This window comes from Fulmarus glacialis, unplaced genomic scaffold (assembly GCF_000690835.1).
Source record: "Fulmarus glacialis isolate BGI_N327 unplaced genomic scaffold, ASM69083v1 scaffold2816, whole genome shotgun sequence".
NCBI classification, from domain to species: domain Eukaryota; kingdom Metazoa; phylum Chordata; class Aves; order Procellariiformes; family Procellariidae; genus Fulmarus; species Fulmarus glacialis.
In genome coordinates, this window is record NW_009217348.1 from 96,459 (window position 1) to 111,578 (window position 15,120).

The 15,120-nt window shown below is 34.9% G+C and overlaps 1 protein-coding gene across 1 annotated transcript; it reads right to left on the minus strand.

The window, feature by feature from the left end:
* Positions 1–5,738: 5,738 nt before the first annotated feature.
* DCN (decorin) lies at positions 5,739–14,739 on the minus strand. Its single transcript, XM_009579622.1, has 5 exons — positions 14,503–14,739; positions 14,205–14,318; positions 12,887–12,980; positions 8,367–8,505; positions 5,739–7,259 (listed from the first exon to the last, which is right to left on the minus strand). The coding sequence occupies exons 1-5, from the start codon at positions 14,597–14,599 to the stop codon at positions 7,065–7,067; spliced, it is 639 nt and encodes a 212-aa protein (XP_009577917.1). The 5' UTR covers positions 14,600–14,739; the 3' UTR covers positions 5,739–7,064.
* Between the last annotated feature and the right edge of the window lie 381 nt (positions 14,740–15,120).

Sequence of the window (15,120 nt, forward strand, 5' to 3'; positions counted from 1 at the left end):
CAGCTCTGCAGAATAATCTAAAATCATTGTGCAGTTGTATTTTTCCACAGTGTGAACACATTCCCGCTGCCTAAGATGTAGGGAACACAACAATCTTGTGGGTCAGACCTCTGACAAGGAATTTCAAAGGAAATATTACCATTTCACAGTAATTTAGTCCTTTGACAGCAGTAAGGAGCCTAACTATTTAACTCTTTTCCATAACCATCCAATTATCTGTGTCTGTTGAACAGAAATTCACACAATCATCTTCTCTATCTCCCTGTAACCTACACATGCAGTGTCTCCTACTATATATATAAAAAATGATTGGCATGTCTTTAAAGAACTTGGTGCTAGAAATGAGCGGTAAGGGATAGAAGTGAAAAAAAATACCCAAAAGGTTAATCTTTTTGTTTAATTTTGGTGATGGCATGATGAAATATTAAATTGCCTGAGGTTTAGGATCTCTCAATTGCTCTCCGTTAGCCAACACTTCAAAGACAGTGCTTTGTTTCAAGACTTCATTGCAACATACCCACTTTCTCCTTCCACATTAGAATGATGTGTATGGACAAACCTCTGAAGATTATTCTCAGAAGTGAATAAGCCTTTTGAAACATTTCAGTTCTAACATAGTCTAGCAATATTTAGAATGATTCTGCCTTTCACATCAAGATTATTTTATGCATTTTGAAATTCCTTTTTTTTCTGCATTCTGGAATTTTGTTTATTCTTTATAATCTTTTGATTCCTGCAAAGATTCAATACCTTGAAATTAAAAGATGAAAGGATTTATCAGCAGAATACTACATGATTAGCTTAATTGGTTCTGAGTTTTCCTGTTGAAAGGGCTTTCTAACATGCATTTAGTAGCAGACACATGGTCCCTATTTTCCATGCCTTTATATTGGGATTTGAACACTTTCAAAAAGTTACTGTGTGGAAAAGCACTAGCCTAATTCATCTCAATTAAAGTCTTCATCTGGAAGCAATAATGTAACTTGTTCAAACCTGAAGTTTGCAAAAATAGTAGCAAAATCCTTAAGGCTTTTTCATTCAAATTTAATATGCAGCTTAATATATTAGTTGAAAATGAATAAAAAGTGTAAGTATGATTTATCATAAATTATATACTTCAATGCTGCTGAGTCAATAACATAAAGAGCTGGGGGAAAAAAAACCTGGAATTTTGCTTGATTTCATGTTAGATATGAAAATAGAAAGTTTTGTAAATTGTAACCATTTATACAGAATAAAGCAGTACATATTCTACTGTCCATTCTGCCAAATGCTAGGAGCAACAAAAATTACCAATTAATATTTGTTCCTATAAGCAAAATATCATGCCATTTGTCACCAGAAATCAAAATTTGCAAGTATTTGCCTTTTCTCCATCTGGGTGTGAGCCAAAGACAGTACCTGGGATAATTCTTTGGATGAAACTTTTCTGGATGGAGGTGGTTTAGACAGTTTTTTGTTTGTTTGTTGAAAAACTGCCTTTTGTATTTAGACAGTGGATGGCATCTTTTGTTGAATTTCCCTTCAAAATTGAGTGCCCATCTGTAGCTTTCCGTTCCTCTGACTGAAAACAGTGGAACTATTCATGTGGGCAAATGTTTGCAGATGCAAAGCCTATAATGTTTGCTATTTTCCAAAAAATTCTTCACTGTGTTGCTTGCTGCAGCCATACCTGTGGATTCAGAAACATGATCATCACTGCTTCTCTGGAAGATTCACTGCAGATTCTCTGATTTTGTTATTAGTTCTCTTTATTTCTTTTTTTTTCAATATTGTGTTATAATCTGAAAAGATGTGTGCATATATATATATGATTAAAACAATACCATTTTTCATAGTTTTGTCCATTCTTTCTCCCACAGATTTAAGCCCCAGTTTAACCAGACACTAACAGAGCATTAACATTCTTCTGGTCTGCTGACTTAAGACACCCACATAGAGGTAATCTCCAAAGCTTTCAAGTGACAAAATGTACACACTGAGTAAGAGAACAGCCTGACAAAGCAGTTTTGGAGAAACCACATCTTTGTATCTCAGAAAGGAAAGTGTGGAGCTTAACAGGCAGGGTAAACAGCCCTCCGTATTGCCTGCATCCAGACTGGTCCTCAGGCACTTATGGTACACTGAAAGCACTGAACTTCCAGAGCAGGAAACAGGGCAGGAGACCAAAGACTGTTTTATGTCACTTTAAATGTATCCATTGATAAATCTAGCTGTTTGAGTGTTTGTGTTGAGTTTAATTCAGACACTGAAACAGTTTTTGTGCCTTTTCAAGAGATGCACAGATGCTTTGTTCTATTGCAGCTGGAGCTGCTGGAGCACTGTTAGGGTAATGTTTTATTCTAAAATTTATGAACTATTTTTAGTTCTACTATTCCAGTTTGAAGATGATGCACTTAATATCGAACATCTCACAGCCCGTGTTTCCCCTTCAGTGATGTGCAAACTTGTTACTAACATGCTCCTTAATTTCTTTTTCTTTTTATTGAATAAACCAATTCCAACTAAATTAGCACCAACTAAACCCCTTTGGTGGTTTAAAATTTGGAATGGAAAATAACTCAACCACCTAGCAATAGCTTGATAATGACCATGGAAAATAAGGCCATCTCTTTTGAAAAAAAATTACAGAAACATGGGCCAGTCCCTGTAGCAAAACTGACTTCAGAGCAATGTGTACATTCAGAGAGGATGAGCAAAACCACATCCACGTGCAAAACAAGAATATTTGACTGTGGACGTGCAAAAAAAGCTATTGATTTCACAGCTATGCACTCTGACTTAAAAGAAAAAAAAAAAAGAAAAAAGAAAAAAGTGAAACAGCAGAGTAAGCATGTGAATTTGTAGAGCCTCTTTTCATAAAGCCTTATAAACATCTTTCCTCCTGGTTTTCACAATTAGTGAACAGTAACTTTGTTACTGTCCCTCAGTGACACTAGATGGCACTTCAGAGTAGTGGTGGGATCAGAAAGTCTTTTGTAATCTTTTCTAGTTATTTTGCATATGATATTATAAATGCATGAAATTAATGCTTGCATCGAACAAAAGCAATTTCTCAGATTTCTGTTAATTTGTATGTATGACTGTGAGGTAGATAATACTATCTGTTTAAAAAAAAGTAACAAACATAACCAGAAAGAGATTATAACAGAGTGGTTCACTAGTAGGTCAAAAAAATAGGTTATGGGCCAAAGAGCTGTTGCCAGACATTGTGTTTAGAGGATTTGAGAAGCAGTTTGTGGAGGGAACTGAAAAAAATCTATAGGCCTGGAAAGCAGAACAGCACATTGATGCCAGGGATTTAAGACTTGATCCTATCCTGGAAATGAAATTAGATTTGATGTCATTTATACATCAGCAATCAAGTATATGATGACTGTCCATAACCTGGTGCACTTTAGGAGAAACTAGCCAGCTTTCTTCTGGCCTTAAAAGACAAGCATATATGAAGGGGCTAATAGTCAGGTTTTGAAAAATAACATTCTTTAGCAATATACAGTTTTGCTAACAAAAAATGTGTATCTACTTTTGGAAAGCCTAAACCTGAGGGATATCATTAATTAAAAAAAGAAAAAAAAAGTGGAAAGGATATTACAAAAGCAAAAGAGTAAGTTTACAGTATAGCCATCAAACTGCAGTAAAAACTTAAAGAAGCATCACTTCTTCAAGACACCATTTTCATTTCCAATTCATTTAGTCAATGCAATAGAAAACAGAAAGGACTATTTTGTTTAGTTAAAAATCTCTTACAGGGACTTTAATTAACGCTTCAATAAGGTTCGTGACTAGGGGAAAAATTATACATTTAGATATCAAAATTTTGGCCATAATTCTGAAAAGCTCTTTAAATAAGAAAACGGAAAGTCCAAATGTTTACTCAGGCCTGTTCCTAAGTAGTGTGATGAATCATAGGCATTATTAATTTAAGATGGCAGAAAATACACTGTTGTCTCTAATTTTCTTATTATGTCTTCTTTATCACAGAAAGATAGAATTTTAAAAATATTATTAGAAAAGTGGGTCTAAAAGCAAAGGCAAGCAAGTGCAACTAGATTTTTTATAATTTTATATTAGGTGGAAGAAATAAAAAGCCTCTGTATGTCAGTTAGATACTTCCATTATTCTTGCAGCTGAAGATCTGTCACTACACCTTTTCATTCACACACATTCATTCAAATCTCTTGTTTCCACCAGCCTGAGTTTTCCGATTATTAGGATATGTTTTGTTTCAGGCTCCCTAGGAGGGTCTATTCTCACACTCGAGAGACGGTCACACCCTTACCTCCAGTGACCCCTCTGTGGCCCAAGGATGCAGGAAGGGATAAGATAAGGTGCCTGGGCTGTGCCAGGAAATAAGGGTTTTATTCCTTTATATGTTTGAGTCCTACAGTTGTGACTGTTTGCCGTCTTCATACTTTATGGAGTGATCAGAGACGCAATTTTGGGCCTAAAGGCTTTCTACTTTAACTCTTGTAATTCTTTCCGTCCAACTGCTTATGGTTTGTTTGGGTTTGTTCTTTTCTTCTTTCTTTCTTTTTCTTTCTTTCTTTCTTTCTTTTTTGTTTTGTTTTTAAGTGGAAGAGCCATCTGTTCTGTATTTATATGAAAAGCAGTTTTAAAAGCATTGGGATTCCCGCTGCTTTGAAGTCTTTGCAGATGCTGTGTGTGGATAGGGTCCCGTCAGTCAGACATTGTAGGTATGGCTGCACAATTTATGGAAAACCAACAGTGTGTTTACCTTTTGAATTTGTCATGATCTTGCTGAAGTCTCATGTTATAGGATTTGTTTATTGTGTTTTATTGTGAAGGACTGGGAATCAGGAAAGTCCTGTTATGTTTGCAGCCCTTGGTTGTTAGCGGAGAATGTATTTTATGAGGAACAGCTTATGCTTTAGCACAGAGGGCAGCAAGCTTGGCCTAGGACATGGGTATTACAGAGGAGGACCAGGCTCAGATATCTTTCTTTGGACTTAAAGTTGCTTCTGGTTTAAAAGAAAAGCCTGACTATGGAGAGATTTTAAAGCCATGGAGGGAGAAATAGGAAATTTGTGTTTATGTTTACATGAAGTTTTATGTAATACGTAATTGTTATTATATATTGTATAAATCTCTTCCTGTAAGTTGTATTTGTCTCTGCTAATTTGAACCATGTACATACAAACCCTGTGGAGTTGTTCAAGCTAATACAATGCCTTTGTTCTCTATTGAAATGCTAGTGCTTAGCTTTCTGCATGAAGTCACTCTCTGAATAATAGCAGATATCCAAGCAAAAACCAAATGGAAAAAGTCTAACTGCTGATTTTCTGGAGGGTTTTCCCTCCAGTGACACAAGGATATCATGTATTGTTAGTTTTATTTAAAAATAACACTCAGAAAATATGAAACCCAGAAGAAAACACGAATGCAAATGAGGGAAATCATCGGCTACTTATGAAGAAGATAGCTAACAAGAGTGCAAACACTCTTTTTCTGTGTAATGGCTTTAGTGATTCATAATAGTTTCCAACTATTTACTACCTGAATAAATGACAGCTGTAAAGAGAATGTATTCATTTTCTAAAAAAATACCTATGAGTGTTAGGCATGAAAAAGTTTCTTGAGGCAAGACAATTTCACACAACTTGTTCTTTGGCTATCGCCATGCCAAAGATGTTAAATTTTCAAGACTTAATCATAATTAAAGATCTGACACACTATATTATGTTATCAAAACAGAAAATAAAGACAAACACTTTGGAGTTTGCCTGTATTACATTAGTCTTTAATATAAATGACATATAAGTTTTACAAATTAGAGAGATTGACCTTGGAGTATTAAGAGGCTGCAGAAGATCCTTTTAAGGTGACATTTTTATTGAGTATATGTTTAGCTTTGTAGATTGACAGTAGAAATGTGCAGCCTACCTTTGATGTGCTTGCTACCCACTGGTCTGGGTTGAAGAATCCCAATTTGCAGAGGGCTTCAAATCACTCTAAGAAGATACTTCTACGAAGGATGTCCCAGCAATGTCCAGCTAGGCCTTGCAGTTATTTCACTTCATATTTCGCTATACTTATGATTTTGCTTTTCACAAATTTCACAAATTCATCAGATGGGGAGCCTGCATATCTCTACTTGACAATTAAAAAATCGTTTAAAAAACAAAAACAGTAAAGGATGTTGACAAATGTACAATGCAGAACAAGTGAACAGTGAACTGCTATTATTTTTGGTTTAGATATATACATGGATTGATACCAATGACTAAACCCTAATACCATGCTCTGCAAGGCAGTCTCGCTGAAGTCATTAAAACCACACTTGTGACCAAGGTGAGAGGGATTTGCCTTAAAGAAATTTAGTCATTGAGCTCCAGACATAGGTTACAGGTTTTGTACTGCAGACTACTCAATTATTTTGTTCAATAGGATTATGTTAGGTTAATCCCGAATAGCATTGCTCTAGAAGAATGGCAAACTTTAAAGAACTACGTGTACAATATGAATTTATTTTATTTTTTCCCAAAATAATGACATTAGCAACAACTTTATTTGCCTCTGCTAAACAGATACATTCAGAATTAGCTTAGTGTTATAGTGGATATTTTTAAACCTCCAGGGCTTGAAATAAATTTAAAGGAGGTAACTCTCACCTTCTCAAGTCTCAAGACGATTTGAGAGTCTTTTTTCCCTCTACTATTTTTTTTTGCATGTGGCTATAAAAATAACCTCAATCACTATTTTTTTTTTTTTTAATATCATAGCTTGACAAATATTTACTCCGAATCTCATATACAGTGGAATCTGAAAACCTGTAGCATTCAGCAAACTGAAAAATACCACAGAAAGCATGCTGGAAAAGAAGGCTGAAATAAGTCAGTTTAAAGCACAGTCAGCAATTCTTTTTGATGGTATGCTTGATCTTGTACATCTGTAATGATTCATTTATTCTACATCAATGGATCATCTCCACTTTAAAGTGAAGTTTCTGGTATTTGGCATTAATTGTTAGCAACAATTTTTTGAACAGGCCTATTACAACAGGTACTTTAGCTGAAACACAACCAAACCCCATCTTTAGACATCTATTTGTAATTTCCAATCTGTACTGCAGAACGTTCATGGATGCATCGGAAAGCAGAGGGCTGGATTTCCCAGTACTGCACAGGGTTGCTGAAGAGGCTCACACCGGAATAGCTAGCCTTTTTGGTGTTGTAGCCAAGAGGGCAGAAGTCGTTGATACCAATTGAAGCAATTTTGTTGTTATGAAGATAGACCACCTGAAAAGCATAGAAGTACAGAAGTGGGACATAGAGCTACCGTGGCAAATAAGATAAATTATTTGATGTCAAATACTTGGTATGTATTGTGCAATGTCAAACAGAGTAAAAATATATCCTTTTTTCGAAACAAATGCTTGATTCTGCTTACCTTTTGAAATACCTAGAGTATACCCAATTAGAAATAATTTCTACAGAAAGAGCAGAAACTGTGCAAGGCAATCTGATAACATTACTATCATATGATCATGCTGTAACCAAAGTTACAGCAAAGGAGTCAAAGATGTGGAATTATTAATACAGTGCTGTGGTTCAGAAGCATGTGCTGTATATAAAGAACGTATTTGGTGCTAATTGGTTTCTCCCCAGCTCTAGTGCTTTCACTCTCATGAGTGCAACTGTACAGGACTCAGAGCCAAAGTAATCACTAATGATGATTTAAAATAGCTGATGAATATTACTTTGCTCCAGAGTCACCATTTCTGATTAATTTTCCCAAGCTACATGAAAGCAGTGATTTACATTTGGGAGTCTTCATTCTTTGGGAGCTTTCTTTCCCGTAAAATCTTAGTCCAAGTGAAGACAGATTTTAATTGGTTCCAAGAGGCCATATTTCTAGCTATCCAGCCACACAGACCTCAAAAATACTGCTGATGAAAAATGCATATTGCGTCTTTGCCCTCCTGAAGGCACAGCTTTGTGAGATACCAAAGAGGGAAGGTTCTTGGGAAAAGTTGCAAAATGTCACTAAGTAGAATTGAAAAAAATCCAACAGAAGAAATGTTCTTTGAAAGCGTTTTTTGAGTAAAGAGGAAATCAAAGTACGCAAATAATCCCATATTTATTGTGTCCCCTCAGACACACAGAGATAACAAAAGCACACCTCCAGATCTATACACTTCCATAGCCACATCCACACAAAAATCAGAATAAGAGTCTTCCTGTTGTATGCAACTTTTCCATGGCTATTCAACAGTTTATGAAACTTGCATCAAGTTACCTTTTGCACAAATACTGTATATGTTTTTGTTCAAGACTGAATAACTACACAAATACCATTCAGAATCTTTCAACTATTGCTCTCTGAGGCAGTATGATAAACTTTACCTGGATATATTTGTGTTCACCCAGCCCACCAGGTACTCTGACAAGTTCATTGTTGTTCAAATGGAGCTCTCTCAGATGAGGTACATTGTTAAGAGAGCCATTTTCAACTGAAGAAATACTGTTGAAGCTGAGGCCCAATCTGAAAAAAAAACAAACAAAAAATATGTTAAACTTGCCCACATAAGCATCTTTCTTGGGTTGATTATTTCTCTACACTACTGTTGTAGAACAGACCAGGCTAATTTTCAGAACTATGCACGAGGTACAAAGTCACCATGCAGAACTAGTTTAGTTAAACATATTTAAATAAGTTTGACATCTGATGTGAAATATCATAATTATTATGATATCATTCAACTTGTGCCCATGGCACTGCATACTTTCATGAGCTATATGCTTAATCCCACTCTAAATATGTACTATGTACCTCCATAGACACCAGTGTTGCTTTAAAAGCTGAATAAGAGTTTCTTGCATGACTTTAGGAGCACTGGCTGTAACTTTCTTTGACAAACCGCATAACCCAGGGTGACCAGAACTGTTAAGTTTAAACCTTCACCACATCCTTCTAAGATACTTATGTAGTTAGAGACATGTTACAGACTGGAAACAGGAGCTGAGTCATACATAATGATCTGTTCAGCAAACATACAAATTTCTCCTAGGTTCCAGTCCAGAGCTTTCATCACAAAATCATCCTTCCTGCTTTATACATCCACATTCTGGGTTTACTAGCACAATTTATGTCCAGTTTGGAAAATCTGGTCCTATCTATTTCTGTGTTAATACTATTTTGGTTTGCAATTACCAAACTACAGAATTTTTTCAAGAGATTTTCATAAGTTACAATGCTCTGCGTTGCAGTAAGAAATTCAGTGGTAATTCTGCAGGAGTTCTCATCAGAGTGTTGTCCTTTGAGAAAATTATTTCTATGAATGCTAAACCTATTTCATCTAGTTTGCTTTATCTTTGTTCTTTAAGCAATCTTTTTTAATTTTGAGGGAAAAAATACTCTGAGATTTATTAATAACTGAAGAAGAAGAAGAATTGAAGAATTTATTAAGATATTAATATATTAATTGATTAATTGAATAATTTAATAGAGGTAATTAGAATCCTTGTGATAAAATTATTTGCGATGGATGAGTACTTTTAAAGGAAGTCTTATTCATGGTAATCTACTATCTGTAATTCTTTGTGGCTTGTGTCAGCTTCAAAAGTCAGAATCTGGACCCAATATAAAATTACAGAACTAAAAATTCTTATTTGATCTTTATGGCAGAGATGTTTCCAGAAATAATGTTGTCCAAGAATGGAAGCGCATTTTATAATTTTCCTTTTAAAAATAAACAGTCAAAGAAAGATCTTGTTAACTAGTAATATATATAATACAAATAGTCATATCATACTCATTTAAACACTACAATGTTGTCAAACTATTAAATGACAAAGGAATGCTTAATGAGATTTCCACTGACATCAACAGGGATTTATTTTACTCAGAAATCAGTATCCCATATCTTTGCTAGAATTTGGTCAGGAAGAATTTTCATTTAAAAGTTATTAGAACAAAATTTCTTTTGAGTAGAGTACATCAAGATTTAAGAAAGCTTGGGGAATTTGATCCTACAGAGCAATTTGGTCTGAAGATCTACAGAATGTCTACAAAGGACTTCAGTGATGGGTGCTCATAATGAATGCCTTTAAAAGGATTGGGAAAAAAAAAAAATATTTTGGCAGAAGGCTGTAAATTTTTGGTTGACACATATCCAAATATATGCTTACTACATATGCAGGTCTACACGATGTGTCACACCTAGGAAGACCAGCATGAAAAAAAGCAGGTCTGACTTTGATATTGGTCTGTTGAAGCAAAAGTAACCCCTTTACACATCATAGGGATGGAAAAGATCCAACTCTGCATTAGCTCATGCAGGGAAAGTCTTTTAGGGAAAGAGTAAAATTGGAGGAGTCTGTAGAAAAGTGGATCTAACTCCCACAAGCAGTGAAATTATATGTAATTACATCTCATCTAAATGTGTTACAAACAAACTCTCAGTCACTTGGGGCTATGTTTACAAACGAAATAAGTCAATATTAGTGCGTAAAATACAGGGTGATTAAGAGTGTTAGGAAAGAATATAGTCTTCATCTCTCTTCTTTTTCCCATGGGAAAAAAAAAGGAAGAATTTGAAAAATCACTCTTGCTTAATATATTGACATATTACTTCCTTTTATATTAGTGAATAGGTAACATTTTTCCAGTGTTTTAGGTGATCTAGTCAGAGTGTTCTAAATCGTTGGAGAGCACCATCAAAAGCACATCTTTTTTTCACCTTCTTTTGTCTCCAACATCCCTGCTGGCCCATTTCCACTTTTTTTTAACAAACTTCGTGCTGCTCAACATCATCGCTATTCTGGGCTTGATGCAACTTCCACTGTATGGAGCTAGATCTTTTCAGTAAACTTTAATAGGATATAGACATTAGTAACGCCAGTTGTGTAATGTGTATATCCTCCTGTGGACCTCATTCCTGCATGTAACCAGCAAAGTTTTTGTTCGGTTTACATTCATGAAATTATTTTTTTGACATTGCAGCACTATATGAAGACTTTTGAAAGTCTTAAGAGTAATTTTACAGGGAAAACAAACACACAAAAAGGGCAAATATTGGCAGTCTGCTAGAACTCAAGAATTCAAAAGAGAATGAGCAGTAGATCTACACCGAGCTCTTGTGTGGAACATTTTACAGTTCAAAACACCTTAACACAGTCAGAAAAATGACTTGTTTCTCAAAGTCTAACTGTGCTTTAGGGCAGTAATTAGACTGTTGAGCATGAGTTGATATGATCCAGGAGGAGAGTGGTCTGCGCTTCTTTTTCGCCAATCTGTATCCTGCCTTACTTTTCAACATTGCAAAAGAGGATTTCTGACTATGCTTAGGTTGCCTGCTTAAGCACAGGCCAGAGACCTGTTTAAAACTTGGTGCCTGCTCTGAGCAGCTCCACATATCCACACCATGATCAACAGATGTTATGTTTCTCCATACAGTACAGCCACAATAGAAGCAGCCCAAGGTTAGATATTTTTAGTAGTCCATCAGACCTTGCTGCATAAAACTTTATGTCTTAAGAAGGACTTCCAACAATATTGTTCATGTGATGTTGCCCATAGTGTTTTCCAAGTGTGAATGTGAAAAAGCAGAAAAACTCTGTCATCTGCAGGGCAGCTGACACACCCCACACCTCCCTCCTCCAGTGAAGTGAATTACTCTCTACTTGAGTAATTATGATGTTGTTTTGGTTTGGGAAGTTTTCTTTATCATTTCTCTGGAGGATGTTACATTTTATAGTAAGCCTTTATCATAAACAGTAACTGCTTCATAACCCATAATTATGGCATTTTTATTTTTTGCATTAAAATCCAGGAGCAGACTTTTATTTGAGCAGGGATGAATCTGTGATCAAATAAGAGCACCAAATATGAGTTGAAATGTCTTATTTTACAAGCTCTAGAAAGCTGTTGTAAGCTTTATCACTTGGAATTGGCAGATTTGAAATATGTGTTAAGTTACTATATACTTCATTGCACTAAATTGCTGTCCAAGCGACTATAAACAGTGATAAACTTAACTCCTGTTGCTCAGCAATCTTTCTTTGATTTCTGTTTTCTGCCTTCATTATGACAAGCAGAATGATTAAGATGAAGATCCAGGAATTAGATCCAGTAATCTGATTAAAGGTCTTTTAGGTCAATTACACTTTTATTTTCATACAAAAGTTTTAAAGTATCATAGTATTAAAATACCTTGTAGTAAAGGCCCGTTTTACTATTTTAGCATGTTATCTAATGTGAACTAATTCACAAATAATTCTGTATGTCTAAAACTGCTTGTTAGGAATTCTCCTTACATTTTCCTACAGTTAGAGAAACTTATTCAACAACATATTCACAGATCAGCAAAGTACAATCACTCTGAAAAAAATGACACTTTTTCATTTATATAGTATGATTTTTTTTTTTTTTTTTTTTTTTTTGGTCATGTTCCTGGACTCATTGCAGACTTGCCTTTCTTGAGAAACAAGGGAAACACTGTTGCAAGCAGTTTTGGTTCCCATGTGCTTTTTTCCTCAGTTTCCAGGGCAAATTGCATGAGCAATGCAGTGTCCCAAGAAAACTGCATAAACCAAATATGGAAATACCATGAAAGAAGCATGACAGTTAAAAAATCTAATTGCTCCCTTTATCTTTCTTTCTTTTTTTTTAAATCAAAGAAACAGTTGTCTTGGGCATACATCACTCATAATTGAAAACAGCTGGAAAGTGTTGTTAGGGAAAAAAAAAAGTGTTTTGTTCTCTTAAGTCAGTACACAAGTCCTTAGAAGCTTTTCCTGCTAAGTTATGTACTGCTTCAATGACGATAATGCTCATAAAGCCCAGAATGATGTTTTCTAATTGGGTGTGTGGTGGTTACAATCTCAACTAATATTTTATGTGAAAAGAATAAATGAATTCTTACTTTGCCAAGTTGGTGAGTCCAGACAGACCTTCAGCATCAATTTTGCTGATTTTGTTGCCATCAAGATGAAGTTCAGTAAGGGATGGGGGAAGGCCTGAAAGAGAGAACCATCAAATTTGTTTTCATAAAACTGGAATATTATCTTTTTTAAAGGATTTGTGTCCTTTAAAGAACTGAGGTTCTTTTACAGTAACAAAAAGATTTTTACTAGATATGGCCAAAAACAATTCACTGAATGAAACAAAGAACTTTCACAATCAGGGAAACTGAAAACAACTAGTAACAATTTATTTGGTATGAAATAAGAACAAGCTCCTAAGGTCATCATAGAACAGTTAATTCTTAAAAAATAGCTAAATGAAATTCTTCTCAGATATGAATTCTAGCCTTCGTGATTATGTAAATAGGACATATATAATAGTGTAAGAGAAAGAGCCTTCATTTTAGCCAGACTATCCATATACATAAATCTACAAACATTTGGCACCTGGATATTTAAAAAATAACAGCAGCAGAAAATGAGATTACAAAGATGAGGTAAAATAATTTTAATGTTATTTTAGGTAGGGCATGTACTAGTTTGCAAATTCTGTTTATCAGGAAAAAAAATTGGAACCAAATATTTTAACTATCTGAGGTCCCTCAAAGGAACATCCAAAACAGGAAATGTGGGAATAAACAAATAACGACTAGTATTAACTTTCAAAAAGTTTTCAGCTATTTCAAAACAATCTGCTGGCTGAAGTATGAATAAATTGAATATAATTTCCTCTGAATTGGAACCATTCTGGTTTGTTTTGTTTTGTTTTGGTTTGGTTTTTAATAGGTTATATTGAAGTTGTTCTTATTTTGTAGCAGTTTACAATGAAGTACTTTTAAAAATAGTAGATATTTCTGTTTTGTATAGGAACAATATTTTTGGCTTCAAACCCACAGACTTGTGGAGGGTTGATTTTATGCTTGTAGAACTTCAGCTAATTCTACATGAGTTTACATCTGTGTAATGTTGATCAGGCTCACCAACCAGGGTAGGAGGGTGAAAACATTCTTCCACCTTATATTTCAGCTATGAGACAAGAAAAGCAAAATAACATAAAATGGTTTACTTTTGACAGCGCATCTCTTGTGGAGCTTCTCATAATAGAAAAACAAAATTTTCCAAACCAGTAAAAGTCAGTTGACAAAAAAATGAAGTAGTCAAGTAATGGATACTCTAAGGACTGACTCAAAAGACTTCCATAATCATTTTTGTCCCGCTGACTAGAAGTCACTATATTATACCTGTGCAAATCTCTGAAATATTAATTGAATTTCTTACCTTTTGGGATGCTAGTAATGTTGGTGTCTGCAATACGGATATAGGAGAGCCTCTTCATCCCCTGAAAAGCCCCGTTTTCAATGCCTGAACTCTTGATTGGATTGGTGCCTAGTTCTGCCAACAAAACATTGTTGTGAGCTGTGCTGCAGTGTAGATACGTATATCCTTCAGATCAAAGCTAATTTGGAGGTACAATTTATTGGAGCATTTCTTGGCTTTCTACATAAAATCACTGAACTAAAAACAACATCTTGAAAAAACACTGAGTTGATTTTGTTATAATTTTTCATGCTCGTACCTAAGACAATCACTTGATTCAGTCCGTTAAAGACAGCTTTCCTCAACTTGGAGATCTCATTCTCATGAGCCCGTATCTCCTGAAGAGACTTCGGCATGTTTTCTGGGAGTTCCTTCAGGTTGTTCTTGGACAGGTAAAGTCTTTCCAGTTTCTTCAGAGGAGCAAAAGCTAACGGGCTTATTTTGCTGATTTTGTTGTTAACAAGGATCAATGCCTGTGGAGTAATAATGAAGGAGATCTCAGATGATCACTAGGGAAATTATTTTAGGAATGAAACATTTTAAAATGATTATTATTTACTAGTATGTTTTGATGTCTTTTGATGGCCAGTCTAGTGAGTTGAAGAAAATGCAATGCAGTACTAAAACAAATTGATTAAGAACTTCTGAAACAGTGAAAGATAAACAAGGCCTACATAAAAAATACAAGTGTTATTTCATTGCTGATGTATATGCAGCTTCTGTTAACATCCATGATTTACACCCAAGAATAAGTACAACCCTTCCATTTGAAAACTGTGAAGAACAAGACATTCACATATAACTAACATTATCAGTTTTATTTGGGACTTTTTTCCTGCTTTTGGTTATTCTGAGGGTACTTTTATACATTACCCCT

What these genes read in the sequence shown, in the direction of transcription:
- DCN (XM_009579622.1), bottom strand. Translation starts at nt 14,599, where the DNA reads ATGCCGAAGTCTCTTCAGGAGATACGGGCTCATGAGAATGAGATCTCC. An exon ending in GAATCAAGTGATTGTCTTAG is followed by an intron (nt 14,319 to 14,502) that starts GTACGAGCATGA and finishes TTTTGTTGGCAG; the next exon opens with AACTAGGCACCAATCCAATC. An exon ending in GTGAACACAAATATATCCAG is followed by an intron (nt 7,260 to 8,366) that starts GTAAAGTTTATC and finishes TATGCTTTTCAG; the next exon opens with GTGGTCTATCTTCATAACAA.